Below are 18,266 nucleotides of genomic sequence, written 5' to 3'. Positions count from 1 at the left end.
TTAAATAAAACCCAAATTTTTACCATGGTTTAAAAGGTCCTTCATGATCTGCTTTCTACCTATTTCCTCAAGCTCATCCAAACAACTTTTCACTATTCACTATGCTATAATAGCTTCCTTTAACTTTTCCAAAAATACCTAGATCATTCTCACCTCCACATCTTGGCCCTTGCTATTCTATCTACCCTGAAGGATCTCCCAAAGTTCTCTGCATGACTGGCTCCTTTTCACTCCTCAGGTCTCAATTCAATCCTCCCCTATCTAGAGAAGACGTTCCTCACTGCCCTGGTGTAAATAGTTTCTCTATCCATACTAGCTTCCCCCTTCCCTTAACCAGTTGTTCTTTATCATCAGCCTGTTTATTTTCATCATTGCATTTATCACAACCTTCAATGATCTTGTCTAATGTCAGTTTTCTCCATGATATTATCAAATCTGAGATCAGGAACCTTGCTCCTCTCATTTCCCATGGTGTCCCTAAGGCTTAGCAGAGTTCTTGGCAGAGTTCTCTCATTGAAAGAACTCATAAACTTCACTAAATTAGTGAATGGACAAATACATTTTAGAAAGTCACAGTTTGTAAGGCTAACATAAATTTAGAAACATCCAAGCTAATGCTTTTTTAAGGCTAAGCTTTCTGTCTCAAAAAAGCCTATATAGAAGATACTATGTTAAATAGACATGCAAGGATCTTTTCTGATTCAAGCAGGAAAAGAAGGAGCAAAGTCCTACCAGCTCAGCATCTTCCCTGGCACAGTCTTCTTGGGGTGTTCTGCATAGTTCCAACCCCTTTATTATGTGTAATGTGTAAACCAAGAAACCAAAGAATGACTCACCCAACAATGTACAGCTCTTTAGTGACAGAGCAGGGGTTTCAACAATTCTTGCACAGTGGTCAGTGCAGGGTTGTTTCTATTATGTGCTGTTTTGCAACACAACAGTTCAGAACAAACAAGTCTAACACCAGAGTCATATGAATCATTCAGAAGATAAGGATTTAGATAATCCTTTACTCCTTAACGCCACTGACCTCAAATTTCCAACATGATTATTTTTCAGGGCTACCAAGGAAACTGTCTTAGAAAGAAGAGTCAGGTATACTTCATTCTTTTCTAGCTGCTGATATTCATTCCTCTCATCTTTCTGACTTCATTTTTAAGAGTCTATCGGAAAAGCCTCTTAGAAAAGCGTGCATTATTTTATTTTAGCTTCTCTTAAGATATTCACCTCAACCTAATATCATACCACCCTAGACAGATGGGAAAATTAACACTTCAATAAATCCAATCAAGTTTTGTTGTAAAGGAATAAAACGAGATAACTTCATTTATATATACTCAGTTTTGGAGTGCACAGCTTCACCTCTGTTTAGATCTTAGATAACAGAATGATAGACTTTTTAAGAAATGAATGAAGGACCATAAGTCAGGCAGATGTTTCTTCTGAGAAACTTCCAAACTATTTTCCTCATATAGAGTTATACATTTAGACAACTGAATATTTTAGAACAGAACTCAAGCATAAAATACAAAATATTTTCCTTTGTTCAAAGAGTCTACATCTTGGATTTGGGAATTTGTTACTAACGTTTCTCTTGCCTTATTTTTCAAACCAGATATCATTTTCCAATCTTTTAGAAAGAAGAACATCTCTTTCTTATTTATTTTTTAAAGAATTTTTAAGGTAGCATCTTTGTGACATTGCCTAAGGAAGAATTTTTCTGAAGTGCAAAAATAAATCCAACATCAGGCCGTCTGATTAAGCAATAGTTCCTTGGATCAGAAAATTCTTTTGAAAAAATATGCTGTGGTATTTTTATTAAGTTTATGAGCTGAAAGGCATTTAAAATTCCAAGGAAACAACAAAAAGAATAAAAAAGAAACACACATGTGTTGTTACTAAAAAAGGCACCAAAGATGTGTACAAGAGGATTATTCCTGGAAAAATTATGAAGCAGATGAAATCTGTGTTTATCATTTTTCCATGTTTTGTTTTGATCTCCTTTTTCATCTCTGCTCTGTCCATCACCATTTGTCATACTGTGTCATCCCTCTCTGGGATTTCTGCCTGTGTTGTCCTATGGCATGGTTAGGCCTTTCTTTTTTTTTAAGTTCTGTGTCCCCCCCACCTCCCCCCATCAACTTTAGCGTTCTCTTAGGGAACTAAGCTAGTTGACTGAAAAATAAATCCATGCTAAAACATTAATAACTGTTTATAACTTTCTTGTATAAAAACAAATTTGATAAAAATTCTCAGGACGATAACTGTACTTTCTTGGCACTTGCTACTTGGCTTCTCTGTGGGTCCAGTCCTGATGAATCCTCTAAAATAATGAAAACTACCATGAACCTTAGAAAGGCAAAAGATATGCCCAAATCTCTAGAAGTATGGCTTAGAACCTGAGGGTGAGGCTGAAGCATGTCCTTGAACCACAGAGATTGAGAAGAACATTAGAAGGGTAAGAGGAGAGGTTTCATTTGGATTGCACTGTATTTCCCCCAGGCACAGCACCACACAGAGTGATCCCCTTGGCCTATAGTTTCTCTGTGGGAAAAGGAGAACCCAAAGTGGATATTCAGCTCCCCTACTGTTGCGGGATGCTTCCAGGGTTGCCCAGTCAGGTCTTCATGAGGATCATTTGGGGAACCTGGGGGCTTGACCACTGGGGATCAGATAGAGATGGGGAAAGGGGGCATGGCTTATAGCAACCAGCACTCGAATGTTGGTGGACTGCATTCCTGCTTGTAGTAGCACCTGAGCAGAGATCCTAGCCAGGGATCTGCAGACCTTAGCTGGTGGCTCTGTCTGGCCAGGGAGCTTGGTTGGCAGTTCTGAATGATTTGTGTCCCCCCAAAAGTGGTCATACACGCTCTTGAGCCTGTCACATGGCCCTGCCTGGGCAAGGGAGTAAATCTGCAACCCTGCTCAATAGCTAAGCATAGACTCCCATCCTGCTCGACCAGAAAGACTGGCCAGAGAACTTAGGCGGCTGTGGAGTCTATACTACAGCCTTGCTCAGGCAGAGAGCCAAGCCAGCAGCCCTGTCCAACTGTTGAGCATAGCCTCTGGCCTGTCATGACCAGGGAACCTGAACAGTAACCCTGTGCAGGCTTGGAGCCCAGTCTAAGGTACTTCACAGTTATGGGGCCCAGCTAACAGCCCTACCGAGCAGCAGAGTTTCACCTACGGCCTTGTCCAATTACTAAACACAGCCTGTAACCTTGCCCAGGCAAGGTAACCCCATCTTACCATGGAGCATTATCTGTGAGATGCAGCTGCAGGCCCCACTTGACCAGACAGCCTGGCAAGTGACCTCATCCAACAAAGGAGCACATCCAGTACCCAAACTGATCACAAAGCATAGTCTGCAACTCTGCCCAAACTTGGGGCACAGCCTGTAACTCCATTCAACAGTGAAACCATGTCAGTGGCCCCACCAGAACATGGAGTCCTGCCAGGGCCACATCCGGTTAGAGAGTACAACATGAGGCCTTGCCCAACTGCAGAATCCAACAAGTGCTACTGTCCTTCCAGGGAACACAGCCTGAGACCATATCCTACCAGAGGTAACTACAGAACCCAGCTAATGGCCCCATCTGACTGTGAAGTCCAGCCAGCACCCCTACCCAACGAGGGTGCCTAGTTAGTGGTCCCACTACAATGTGGAGCCTAGCCAGCTGGCCAACCCAACTGCAGAGACCAGCCAGTGGCAACTCTCCCCTTGCCTCAGAACATGGGTAGGAACCTCACCAAACTGGAGACCTCAATAGCAAGCTGTGTATGCCCACAAACGCTACAAGCTGATCCATCCAGTTCCCCCTAAGCAAAGCCGACTGGTGAAGGCCTTTCCCTGCCAAAACAAACCTGTAAAGTCTGGAAGAGGAGACCACTTATTCAAATGTGTAAATACCAATGCAAAGATACTATGAGCATAAAGAATCAGGTAAACATGACAAGACCAAAAGAAACTAATAAAGCTTCAATAACTGACACTAAAGAAATGGAAATCTATGAACTACCTAACAAAGAATTCAGAATAATCCTCTTAAAGAAGTTCAGTGAACTTCAAGAACACACAGATAACTAAATTAAATTAGAAAAACAATGCATGAACAAAACGAGAAGTTCAACAAAGAAATAGAAACCATGTGAATAAATAAAACAAAAATCCTAGAGATAAAGATTGAACTGAAGAACTCAACAGAGTTTCAAAAGCAGACTTGACCAAGCAGAAGAATCAGTGAACTCAAAGATAAGTCATTTGAAATTATCCCAAGGAACAAAAAGAAAAAAGGATGAAAAAGAATGAAGAAAAGACTATGATACTTAAGGGACTGTGTGAAATAAAACAGTATTGTGTGAATACTGGGAGAATAAAAAGAGAAAAGAGCAGAAAGACTACTTAAAGATATAATGGCTGAAAATGTCCTAAACTTGGGGAGAGAAATAGACGTCCAGATTTTTGAGGCTCAAAAATCCCAAACAGGTTAAACCCAAAAAAGGTCACTTTGAGACACATTATAGTCAGCCCTCAGTATCTGCGGGTTCCACAACTGCAGAGTCAAAAAACTGTGGATCAAAAATGTTACAAAAAAAATTCCAGAAAGTTCCAAAACAAAACATGAATTTGCCATGAACTGACACTGGTTTACACAGCATTTATACTGTATTTAAAACTATTTACATAGCATTTATATTATATTAAGATTGTAAGTAATCTAGAGGTGATTTAAAGTATATGAGAGAATGTATGTAGGTTATATGCAAATACTATGCCATTTTATGTCAGGGACTTAAGCATGTGCAGATTTTGGTACCTGTGGGGGTCCTGCAACCAATCCCCTATGGATACTGAGGGATGACAGTAACTATATTGTCAAAACAAAGAGATAATTTTAAAAGTAGTAAGAGAAATGTGACTCATTACATAACGGAGCCTAAATAATACTATAAGTAGGTTTCTCAGCAGAAATTCTGCAGACCAGGAGAGAATGGAATAACATCTTCAAAATATGGAAAGGAAAAAAAAGAACCTGTTAACCAAGAACACTATACCCAGAAAAGTGTCCTTCAGGAATAAAGGCATGATAAACACTTTTCCAAACAAACAAAAGCTGAAGGTTTATCACCACTAGATCTGCCTTACAAAAAATGCTAAAGGGCATTTTTGAAGCTGAAATATAACAATATAACATTGTAAAAACATATAAATGTGTGAAACTCCCCACTAAAGGTAAATATATATTCAAAGCCAGATTCTCTAATATTGTAATGGTGGTACATAAATCACTTACAATTCTAGTTAAAAAGTTAAAAAACAAGTTTATTAAAAATAACCATAACGGGATTGGTTCAAGATGGTGGAGTAGAAGGACGTGTTCTCTGTCCCTTTTGTGAGAACTCTGGAATCACAACCAACTGCTGAACAGTCATCGACAGGAAGACACTGGAACTCAGCAAAAAAGATATCCCACATCCAAAGACAAAGGAGAAGTCACAATGAGATGGTAGGAGGGGCGCAATCACAATAAAATCAAATACCATAACTTCTGTGTGGATGACTCACAAACTGGAACACTTATACCACAGAAGTCCACCCACTGGAGTGAAGGTTCTGAGCCCCACGTCAGGCGTCCGAACCTGGGGGTCCGGCAACTGGAGTCGGAATTCCTAGAGAATCAGATTTGAAGGCTAGCAGGATTTGATTGCAGGACTTAGACAGGACAGGGGGAAACAGACTCCACTCTTGGACGGCACACACAAAGTAGTGTACACATCGGGACCCAGGGGAAGGAGCAGTGACCCCCCCACAGAGACTGAACCAGACCTACCTGCTTGTGTTGGAGGGTCTCCTGCAGAGGTGGGGGGCGCCTGTGGCTCACCGCAAAGACAAGGACACTGGTAGCAGAAGTTCTAGGAGTACTCCTTGGGATGAGCCCTCCCAGAGTCCATCATTAGCCCCACCAAAGAGCCTGGGTAGGTGTATTGTTGGGTTGCCTCAGGCCAAACAACCAACAGGGAGGGGACCAAGCCCCACCCATCAGCAGACAAGTGGATTAAAGTTTTACTGAGCTCTGACCACCAGAACAACAGCCAGCACCTCATCTACCAGAGGGCAGATGCAGAAGCAAAAAGAACTACAATCCTGCAGCCTGTGGAACAAAAAACACATTCACAGAAAGATAGACAAGATGAAAAGTCAGAGGGCTATGTACCAGATGAAGGAACAAGGTAAAACCCCAGAAAAACAACTAAATGAAGTGGAGATAGGCAACCTACCAGAAAAAGAATTCAGAATAATGATAGTGAAGATGATCCAGGACCTCGGAAAAAGAATGGAGGCAAAGATCAAGAAGATGCAAGAGGGCTTCCCTGGTGGCGCAGTGGTTGGGAGTCTGCCTGCCGATGCAGGGGACGCGGGTTCGTGCCCCGGTCTGGGAGGATCCCACATGCCGCGGAGCGGCTGGGCCCGTGAGCCATGGCCGCTTGGCCTGCGCGTCCGGAACCTGTGCTCCGCAACGGGAGCAGCCACAGCAGTGAGAGGCCCGCGTACCGCAAAAAAAAAAAAAAAAAAAAAAGAAGATGCAAGAAATATTTAACAAAGATCTAGAAGAATTAAAGAACAAACAAACAGAGATGAACAATACAATAACTGAAGTGAAAAATACACTAGAAGGAATCAATAGCAGAATAACTGAGGCAGAAGTGACCTGGAAGACAGCATGGTGGAATTCACTGCTGTGGAACAGAATAAAGAAAAAAGAATGAAAAGAAATGAAGACAGTCTAAGAGCCTTCTGGGACAACATTAAATGCAACAATATTTGCATTATACGGGTCCCAGAAGGAGAAGAGAGAGAGAAAGGACCCAAGAAAATATTTGAAGAGATTATAGTCGAAAACTTCCCTAACATGGGAAAGGAAATAGCCACCCAAGTCCAGGAAGTGCAGAGAATCCCATACAGGATAAATCCAAGGAGAAACATGCCTAGACACACAGTAATCAAATTGGCAAAAATTAAAGACAAAGAAAAATTATTGAAAGCAGCAAGGGAAAAATAACAAATAACATACAAGGGAACTCCCATAAGGTTAACAGCTGATTTCTCAGCAGAAACTCTACAAGCCAGAAGGGAGTGGCATGATACACTTAAAGTAATGAAAGGGAAGAACCTAAAACCAAGATTACTCTACACAGCAAGGATCTCATTCAGATTCGATGGAGAAATCAAAAGCTTTACAGACAGGCAAAGGCTAACAGAATTCAGCACCAGTAAACCAGCTCTAAAACAAATGCTAAAGGAACTTGTCTAAGTGGGAAACACAAGAGAAGAAAAGGACCTACAAAAACAAACCCAAAACAATTAAGAAAATGGTAACAGGAACATACATATGGATAATTACCTTAAACGTGAATGGATTAAATGCTCCAACCAAAAGACACAGGCTTGCTGAATGGATACAAAAACAAGACCTATATATACATGCTGTCTACAAGAGACCCACTTCAGACCGAGGGACACATACAGACTGAAAGTGAGGGGATGGAAAAAGATATTCCATGCAAATGGAAATCAAAAGAAAGCTGGAGCAGCAATACTCATATCAGATAAAATAGACTTTAAAATGTTACAAGAGACAAGGAAGGACACTATATAATGATCAAGGGATCAATCCAAGAAGAAGATATAACAATTATAAATATATATGCACCCAACATAGGAGCACCTCAATACATAAGGCAACAGCTAACATCTCTAAAAGAGGAAATCGACAATAACACAATAATAGTGGGGGACTTTAACACCTCACTCAAACCAATGGACAGATCATCCAAACAGAAAATTAATAAGGAAACACAAGCGTTAAATGACACAACACACCAGAGAGATTTAGTTGATATTTATAAGACATTCCATCCAAAAACAGCAGATTACACTTTCTTCTCAAGTCTGCACAGATCATTCTCCAGGATAGATCACATCTTGGGTCATAAATCAAGCCTCAGTAAATTTAAGAAAGTTGAAATCATATCAAGCATCTTTTCTGACCACAAGGCTATGAGAATAGAAATCAATTACAGGAGAAGATCTGTAAAAAATACAAACACATGGAGGCTAAACAATATATTACTAAACCAAGAGGTAACTGAAGAAATCAAAAAATACCTAGAGACAAATGACAATGAAAACACGATGATCCAAAACCTCTGGGATGTGGCAAAAGCAGTTCTAAGAGGGAAGTTTATAGTTATACAAGCCTACCTCAAGAAACAAGAAAAATCTCAAATAAACAATCTAACCTTACTCGTAAAGGAACTAGAGAAATAAGAACAAACAAAACCCAAAGTTAGCAGAAGGAAAGAAATCATAAAGATCAGAGCAGAATTAAATGAAATAGAAACAAAGAAAACAAAAGCAAAGATCAGTAGAACTTAAACCCGGTTCTTTGTGAAGATAAACAAAATTGATAAACCATTAGCCAGACTCATGAAGAATAAGAGGGAGAGGACTCAAATCAATAAAATTGAAATGAAAAAGGAGAAGTTTAAACAGACCGCAGAAATACAAAGCATCCTAAGAGACTACTACAATCAACACTCTGCCAATAAAATAGACAACTTGGAAGATATGGACAGATTCTTAGAAAGATATAACCTTCCAAGACTGAACAAGGAAGAAATAGAAAATATGAACAGACCAATCACAGGTCATGAAATTGAAACTGTGATTAAGAATCTTCCAACAAACAAAAGTCCAGGACCAGATGGCTTCACACGTGAATTCTATCAAACGTTTAGAGAAGAGCTAACACCCATCCTTCTCAAACTCTTCCAAAAATTTGCAGAGGAAGGAACACTCCCAAACTCATTCTATGAGGCCACCATCACCCTGATACCAAAACCAGACAAAGATACTACAAAAAAAGAAAATTACACAACAATATCACTGATGAATATAGAGGCAAGAATCCTCAAGAAAATACTAGCAAACAGAATCCAACAACACATTAAAAGGATCATACACCATGATCGAGGGGGGTTTACCCCAGGCATGCAAGGATTTTTCAATATACGCAAATCAATCAATGTGATACACCATATTAACAAACTGAAGAAGGAAAACCATATGATCATCTCAGTAGATGCAGAAAAAGCTTTTGACAAAATTCAACACCCATTTATGATAAAAATTCTCATATTTGGGTATAGAGGGAATCTAGCTAAACATAATAAAGGCCATATATGACAAACTCATAGCAAACATCATTCTCAATGGTGAAAAACTGAAAGCATTTCCTCTAAGATCAGGAACAAGACAAGGATGTCCACTCTCACCCCTACTGTTCAACATAGTTTTGCAAGTCCTAGCCATGGCAATCAGAGAAGAAAAAGAAATAAAATGGATAAAAATTGGAAAAGAAGAAGTAAAACTGTAACTGTTTGCAGATGACATGATACTATAGAGAGAGAATCCTAAAGATGCCACCAGAAAACTACTAGAGCTAATCAATGAATTTGGTAAAGTTGCAGGATACAAAATTAATGCACAGAAATCTCTTGCATTCCTATACACTAATGATGAAAAATCTGAAAGAGAAATTAAGGAAACACTCCCATTTACCACTGCAACAAAAAGAATTGGGCTTCCCTGGTGGCGCAGTGGTTGAGAGTCTGCCTGCCGATGCAGGGGACACGGGTTCGTGCCCTGGTCTGGGAAGATCCCACATGCCGCGGAGAGGTTGGGCCCGTGAGCTGTGGCCACTGAGCCTGCGCATCCGGAGCCTGTGCTCCGCGACGGAAGAGGCCACAGCAGTGAGAGGCCTGCGTACAGCAAAAAAAAAAAAAAAAAAAAAAAAAAAGAATAAAATACCTAGGAATAAACTTACCTAGGGAGACAAAAGACCTGTATGCAGAAAACTATGACACTAATGAAAGAAATTAAAGATGATACCAACAGATGGAGAGATATACCAGGTTCTTGGATTGGAAGAATCAATATTGTGAAAGTGACTATACTACCCAAAGCAATCTACAGATTCAATGCAATCCCTATTAAATTACCAATGGCATTTTTTACGGAACTAGAACAAAAAATCTTAAAATTTGTATGGAGACATAAAAGACCCCAAATAGCTAAATCAGTCTTGAGTGAAAAAAACGGAGCTGGAGGAATCCGACTCCCTGATTTCAGACTATACTACAGAGCTACAGTAATCAAGACAATATGGTACTGGCACAAAAACAGAAATATAGATCAATGGAACAAGATAGAAAGCCCAGAGATAAATCCACTCACTTATGGTCAACTAATCTATGACAAAGGAGGCAAGGATATACAATGGAGGAAAGACAGTCTCTTCAACAAGTGGTGCTGGGAAAACTGGACAGAACACTCCTTATCACCATACACAAAAATAAACTCAAAATGGATTAGAGACCTAAATGTAAGACCAGACACTATAAAACTCTTAGAGGAAAACATAGGAAGAACACTCTTTGACATAAGTCACCACAAGATCTTTTTTGATCCACCTCCTAGAGTAATGGAAATAAAAAGAAAAATAAAGAAATGGGACCTATTGAAACTTCAAAGCTGTTGCACAGCAAAGGAAACCATAAACAAGATGAAAAAACAACCCTCAAAATGGGAGAAAATATTTGCAAATGAATCAACAGACAAAGGATTAATCTCCAAAATATATAAACAGCTCATGCTGCTCAATATTAAAAAAACAAACAACCCAATCCAAAAATGGGCAGCAGACCTAAACAGACATTTCTCCAAAGAAGACATACAGATGGACAAGAAGCACATGAAGAGCTGCTCAGCATCACTAATTATTAGAGAAATGCAGATGAAAACTACAATGAGGTATCACCTCACACCAGTTAGAATGGGCATCATCAGAAAATCTACAAACAACAAATACTGGAGAGGGTGTGGGGAAAAGGAAACCCTCTTGCACTGTTGGGAATGTAAATTGATACAGCCACTATGGAGAACAGTATGGAGGTTCTTTAAAGAACTAAAAATAGAACTATCATATGATGCAGCAATCTCACTACTGGACATATACCCTAGAAAAACCATAATTCAAAAAGACACATGTGAAAAGCAGCAGGGGTGGGGGGTCGTGGTATGATGAATTGGGAGATTGGGATTGACATGTATACACTGATGTGTATAAAATGGATGACTAATAATAATCTGTATAAAAAAATAAATTAAATTAAAATAAAAAGACACATGCACCCCAATGTTCATTGCAGCACTATTTACAATAGCCAGGTCATGGCAACAACCTAAATGCCCGTCGACAGACGAATGGATAAAGAAGATGTGGTACATATATACGATGGAATATTATTCAGCCATAAAAAGGAACGAAATTGGGTCATTTGTAGAGACATGGATGGATCTAGAGACTGTCATACAGAGTGAAGTAAGTCAGAAAGAGAAAAACAAATATTGTATATTAATGCATATATGTGGAACCTAGAAAAATGGTACAGGTGAGCCGGTTGCAGGGCAGAAATTGAGACACAGATATAGAGAACATATGTATGGACACCAAGGGGGGAAAGCGGCGGGGGGTGGGTTGTAAAAAAAAAGAAAGAAAGAAAGAAAGAATTCTTTTTTACACTTCAAAAAGTTAATCATAGTCCAGAATAGGAAAATCTACAGAGACAGAGAGTGAATTAGTGGTTGCCAGAGGGTAGGGGAAGGGGAGAATGGGGAATGACTGGTAATGGGTACAGGGTTTGTTTTTGGCATGATGAAAATGTTCTGGAATTAGACAGTCGTAACGATTGCACAACTTTGTGAATGTACTATAAACCACTAAATTGTACACTTTAAACATGTGAATTTTATGGTATATGTGAATTACATCTCAATGAACCCATTATTTTAGAAAACAAAAACAAGAACAACAAAAATAACCATAACTACAATAATTTGTTATTGGATAAAGAATACAAAAAGATTAAACTGTAACATCAGTAACCTAAAATGTGAGGGGGGAGAAAGAATTAAACACATAAAGTTTCTGTAAGATATCAAAGTTAAATTTTATCTGCTTAAACTATGGTGTTAGAATTGTAATGTATTTTATGTGAGCCACAAAGGAAAAACATGTAGTAGATACACAAGATTATGATAAAGGATTCAAGGCACACTGCTACAAAAGTCCAAAAATCACAAAGGAAAAGGGCAAGTGAGGAAGCAATGAAGTAAGAGTCTGTAAAAGAATCAGCAAACAATGAGCACAATGGCAATAGGAAGTCCTTACTTACCAATAATTACTTTAATTGTAAATGGATTAACTTATCCAATCAAAAGACAGAATGGCTGAAAGGATTTAAAAAAAGAGACCCAGCTATATGCTGCCTACAGGAGACTCACTTAAGCTTGAAGGACACACAAAGACTGAGAGGGAAGGGATGAGGAAAGATATTTCAAGCAAATGATAACCAAAAGAAAGCAGGGATAGCTATACTTATATCAGATAAAATAGATTTTAAGCTGAAAACAGTAACAAGAGATAAGGAAGGTCATTAATAATGATAAATGGGTCAATTAATTGATAATATACAATAATTATAAATATTTATGTGCCAAACTTTGGAGTATCTAAATATATAAAGTAAATACTAACAGAAACAAAAGGAGAAATAAGCAGCAATACTATCTTGTTTGGGGACTTTAATATCCTACTCTCTAAAATGGCTACATCTTCCAGACAGAAAATTAATAAGGAAACAGAAGATTTGAACAACACTACAGGCCAAACAGACGTAATGGACATATAAAGAACATTCCATCCAACAGTAGCAGAATACACATTCTTCTCAAAAAATGTTCACATGGAACATTTCTGTAGATAGATCATATGTAAGGCCACAATACAAGTCTCTATAAATACAGTTAGATAGAAATTATATCAAGTAACTTTCCAGCCACAATGGTATGAAACTAGAAATCAACAACAGGAGAGAAAAGTTGTAAAACTCACAAATACATGGAAATTAAAAAATATTCCTCAGACCCTGAAGCCCTAGGTGTCCCAGTGGTTTTAGCACGATGAGCTCAATCGGCACTGGGTACGACCTGTCAGTCTCTACATTCTCTCCTGATGGGAGAGTTTTTCAAGTTGAGTATGCTATGAAGCCTGTGGAAAATAGTGGTACAGCTATTGGAATCAGATGTAAAGATGGCGCTGTCTTTGGGGTAGAAAAATTAGTCCTTTCTAAATTTTATGAAGAAGGTGCTAACAAACGACTTTTTTTTTTTTTTTTTGCGGTACGAGGGCCTCTCACTGCTGTGGCCTCTCCCGTTGCGGAGCACAGGCTCCGGACGCGCAGGCTCAGCGGCCATGGCTCACGGGCCCAGCCGCTCCACGGCATGTGGGATCTTCCCGGACCGGGCATGAACCCGTGTCCCCTGCATTGGCAGGCAGACTCTCAACCACTGCGCCACCAGGGAAGCCCACAAACGACTTTTTAATGTTGATCGGCATGTTGGAATGGCAGTAATAGGTTTGTTGGCAGATGCTTGTTCTTTAGCAGACATTGCAAGAGAAGAGGCTTCCAACTTTAGATCTAACTTTGGATATAACATTCCACTAAAGCATCTTGCAGACAGAGTGGCCATGTATGTACATGCCTATACACCCAACAGTGCTGTTAGACCTTTTGGCTACAGTTTCATGTTAGGGTCTTACAGTGTGAATGATGGTGTACAACTTCCAATGTTTATCATTTTTAAAAACCAACTCTTATTAATTTTTTCTATTGTTTTCCTATCCTCTATTTCACTTATTCCTGCTCTAATCTTTATCACTTCCTTCTTGCTAACTTTGGCCTTGTTTTGTTCTTCTTTTTCCACTTCCTTGAAGAGTAAAGTTAGGTTACTTATTTGAGGTCTTTCCCTTTTTCTAATGTGGAATTTATCACTATGAACTTCCCTTTTAGAACTATTTTTGCATCTGTATTTACAATAGCCAGGACATGGAAGCAACCTAAGTGTCCATCGACAGATGAATGGATAAAGAAGATGTGGCACATATATACAATGGAATATTACTCAGCCATTAAAAGAAACGAAATTGAGTTATTTGAAGTGAGGTGGATGGACCTAGAGTCTGTCATACAGAGTGAAGTAAGTCAGAAAGAGAGAAACAAATACCGTATGTTAACACATATATATGGAATCTAAAAAAAAAAAATGGTTCTGAAGAACCTAGGGGCAGGACAGGAATAAAGATGTAGATGTAGAGAATGGACTTGAGGACATGGGGAGGGGGAAGGGTAAGCTGTGAAAAAGTGAGAGAGTGGCATGGACAAATATACACTACCAAATGTAAAACAGATAGCTAGTGGGAAGCAGCCACATAGCACAGGGAGGTCAGCTCGGTGCTTTGTGACCACCTAGAGGGGTGGGATAGGGAGGGTGGAAGGGAGATGGAAGAGGGAGGAGATATGGGGATATATGTATATGTATAGCTGATTCACTTTGTTATATGTCAGAAACTAACACACCATTGTAAAGCAATTATATGCCAATAAAGATGTTTAAAAAATAAAGCTTATGGACTTAACAATATGAAAAAAAAATTATCTGAACTGTCAGAAAAAAATGATAAACAAAATTGACAAACCTTTAGCCAAACTCACCGAGAGGACTCAAAGTTAGAAATGAAAGAGGAGACATAAAGGATACCACAAAAAGAAAAAGGATCATAAGAGACTACTACATACAATTATTTGCCAGCAAATTGAAAACCTAGAAGAAATGGAGAAATAGAAAGATACTACCTACCAAGACTGAATCATGAAGAAATAGAAAATCTATAAAGACCAATGAATAAGGAGATTGAATCAGTAGTGAAAAACCTCTCAACAAAGAAAAGCCCAGGACCAAATGGTTTCACTGCTGAATCATATCAAACATTTAAAGAAGAATTAATGCTAAACTTTCTCAAATTTTCCCAAAATTTTGAAGAAGGAATACACCCAAAGACATTTTACAAGGCCAGCATTACTCTGATGCCAAGCCAGATAAGGATACTACAAGAAAAAAAAATTCAGGCCAGCCAATATCCCTGACAAATAGAGATGCAAAAATTCTCAACAAAATACTAGCAAACTGAATTCAATAGCATATTAAAAGGACCATACACCATGATCAAGTGGAATTTATTCCAGGTATGCAAAGATGACTCAAAAATCTGCAAATCAGTCAATGTGATGTACCACATTCCCAGAATTAAAGAAAAAAACATACGATCAGCTGAATAAATGCAGAAAAGGCCTGGAGAAAATTCAACAACATTTCATGATAAAACGTCTCAACAAATTGGGTATAGAAGGAATGTACCTCAATGTAATAAAAGCCATATATGAAAAACCCACAGCTAACATCATACTCAAAAAAAGCTTTTCCTCCAAGATCAGGAACATGGCAAGTGTGACTGGAAGTCCAAGCTTGAGCAATTGGGCAAGAAAAAGAAATAAAAGGCATCCAAGTTAGAAAGGAAGAAGTAAAACCATGTCTATTTGCAGGTGACATCTTAATATACAGAAAACTCTGAAGACTGTACCACAAAACTGTTAGCATTAATAAATGATTTCAATAAAGTTGCAGGATACAAAATCAACCTACTAAAACCCAGTCATATTTCCACACACTAACAACAAATTATCTGAAAAAGAAATAAAGAAAATAATCCCATTTATAATAGTATCAAAATCAATAAAATACTTAGAATAAATATAACCCAGGAGGTAAAATATCTATACACTGAAAACTAGAAGACACTGATGAAAGAAACTCAAGAAAATACAAATAAGTGGAAAAAATCTCATTTTCACATATTGTTAAAATGTGCGTACTATCCAAAGCAATCTATAGATTCAGTATAATCCCTATCAAGATTCCAGGCAGGTTTTTTTTATCAAAATAGAAAAAAGCAATTCTAAAATTTTCATGGAACCATAAAAGACACCAAATAGCTAAAACAATCTTAAGAAGAACAAGGCTGGAGGCATCACACTTCCTAATTTCAGACTTTATCAATACAAAACTATATTAACCAAAACAGTATGGTACCAGCATTAAAACAGACATATAGACCAAAAGAACAGAATCAAGAGCCCAGAGATAAACCCATGCATATAAGGTCAACTAATATTTGAAAAAATGTGATCATATACACACACACATATATGTTCTCTATGTATACAATGTAATATTATTCAGTCATAAACAGAAGGAAATTCTGCCATTTGAAACAACATGGATAGACCTTGAAAGCATTATGCTTGTGAAATAAGTCAGAGAAACACAAATACTGTATGATCTCATGAATATGTGTTACCTAACGAAACTCATAAGAACTCATAGAAACAGAGTTGTTTGGTGTTGCCAGGGATGAAGAGATGGGGAAAATAGGTGAAGGTGGTCAAAGGGTACAAATTTCCAGTTATAAGATGAATAAGTTCTGGAGATCTAATGTACAGCATGGTGACTATAGTTAACAACATTGTATTGTGTACCTGAAAGATGCTAAGACAGTAACTCTTAAAAATTCTCACCACACACAAAAAGGCAACTGTGTGAGGTGATAGATGTGCTAACTAAACTTATTATGGGAATCATTTAGCAATATTTGTGCACAAAAAATCAACAGGTCATGCACTGTAAACTTATATAACTTATATAATACATGTCAATTACGTCGCAATAAAGTGAGAAAAAAATGAAGAAGTTCAATAGCATGTGTGACACATGGGAAAAGTATCTTTTTTCCTTGGATGTTAGGAAGGCTGATAATTAGTCCCTGGTTTGTTCTTTACTCAAGCCATAGTTCCACACCTTCAAATACCAAATGGACATATAAGGGAGACAAGAATGTGTGTGTATGGCTCACACTTGTGTGTGTGGGTGTGGGTGTGTAGAGGACTGAGTTCACTGAGTATTGAACCCAGCAGTACTCACCGGAGGACCCATTACACCTGGTCCGCCCAGGGACCCTGTGGTCCCTGGTAAGCCTGTCTCTCCTTTTTCTCCATCCTCTCCAGGAAGTCCCCTTCCTCCTGGGTTCCCCTGTAACACAGTAAAACTTTTTGAGAAAGGGAAAGTAGTAAAATAATTATGCCACGCAATAAGAGATTTTTGTTGCCACATAAAAAATTACGTTTAATATTTGAAAGATTTCTCAAAAACATCTACCTTAATCATAATGTTAAGAGTATAATTTACCTTTATTCCATCTTTACCCTGGAGACCTTCTTCTCCAGCAGCTCCTGGTTCACCCTATTTGGTAGCAGAAATGTAAGATTTATTATTTTGCTAAAATCATTTATCTAAATTCATTTTTTGCCCCTGGTATCTATAGAAGTAGCAGGTTTATATACATTTATTCCTACTTCTACTTTATTTATAAGGAGTATTTGAAAGTATAATGAACATGATTTAATTTGCCTGGAATAACTCTGAAGATGATTTAAAGAGTCATAGCACTGTTATTCAAACACAAGATGGTCTCAGAATATTAATAACTTTTAGATAATTAAAGGTAATATGTATTCATTTGATAGCTTTGGATATTTAGACAGCTATACCTATGTTTCTTAGTTCAAAGACTGTAAATACTGAATTTCATAAAATTATAGTATCTTGCTTTTCTTAATTTACATGGATTAATACGACTTAATTCAGTTAAAATCAGTGTACCGGATTTTTAAGGTCTGTATTTTCTCCCTTACAGAGAAGAGGTGACTATCAAGGCCCTGGTATATTTGGAAGCTGTCTTCTAGACACAGAACTTGTAGAAATGTAGAGCCACAATTTATGAAGCTATTCAAGAAGTACTGGCTCTCTTGCCACCTGAACTATTTACAAGTAAATTAATCAGTGTGTCTTCACAGTTGCTCATTGCTCCAACTGCTGACACTTCCATTACCCTGACCTCATACTTCCCACCCCCCTGAAAAAAAAAGGAAAATGAACAAGAAAGAAATCGAATGCAAAATACATCTCCCAACTTTACCTTTCAGTAAACAAATGTCTCTTAAAATTATCTTGGTCCCTGTTATCTTGGAAAAAAACTTACCACAGCTTAAATTAACCACTGTCTATATTAGAATAACTTCTGTAAGCTACCTCAACACAATTATCTACAATTGTGTTTGTCTACAAAAATCTACAATTATTTCTTTGAATGTTGTTAACCTGGCATGACTCTAGTTTTTTGTTGCTGTTT

General features: G+C 38.2%; 1 protein-coding gene and 1 long non-coding RNA gene across 7 annotated transcripts in view; one reads left to right on the top strand and one right to left on the bottom strand.

Annotated features, from left to right (window-relative positions):
* The window catches only part of COL24A1 (collagen type XXIV alpha 1 chain), a 431,901-nt gene that overhangs the window by 101,127 nt on the left and 312,508 nt on the right, over positions 1 to 18,266 (bottom strand). For all 6 annotated transcript variants that reach the window (XM_060303290.1, XM_060303280.1, XM_060303308.1 and 3 more), the window contains 2 exons: positions 17,264 to 17,317; positions 17,000 to 17,107 (listed from right to left, as the gene is read on the bottom strand). In XM_060303290.1, coding sequence (XP_060159273.1) covers positions 17,000 to 17,107; positions 17,264 to 17,317 — 162 coding nt within the window. The remainder of the gene's footprint in view (positions 1 to 16,999; positions 17,108 to 17,263; positions 17,318 to 18,266) is intronic.
* LOC132597668 (uncharacterized) overlaps positions 1 to 18,266 on the top strand; it is a 189,195-nt gene that overhangs the window by 144,413 nt on the left and 26,516 nt on the right. The window lies entirely within an intron of this gene.

Source organism: Globicephala melas, chromosome 1 (assembly GCF_963455315.2).
Source record: "Globicephala melas chromosome 1, mGloMel1.2, whole genome shotgun sequence".
Classification (NCBI taxonomy): Eukaryota; Metazoa; Chordata; class Mammalia; order Artiodactyla; family Delphinidae; genus Globicephala; species Globicephala melas.
The sequence above is the reverse complement of the archived record's forward strand: the minus strand, read 5'-3'. Positions and strand labels throughout refer to the sequence as shown.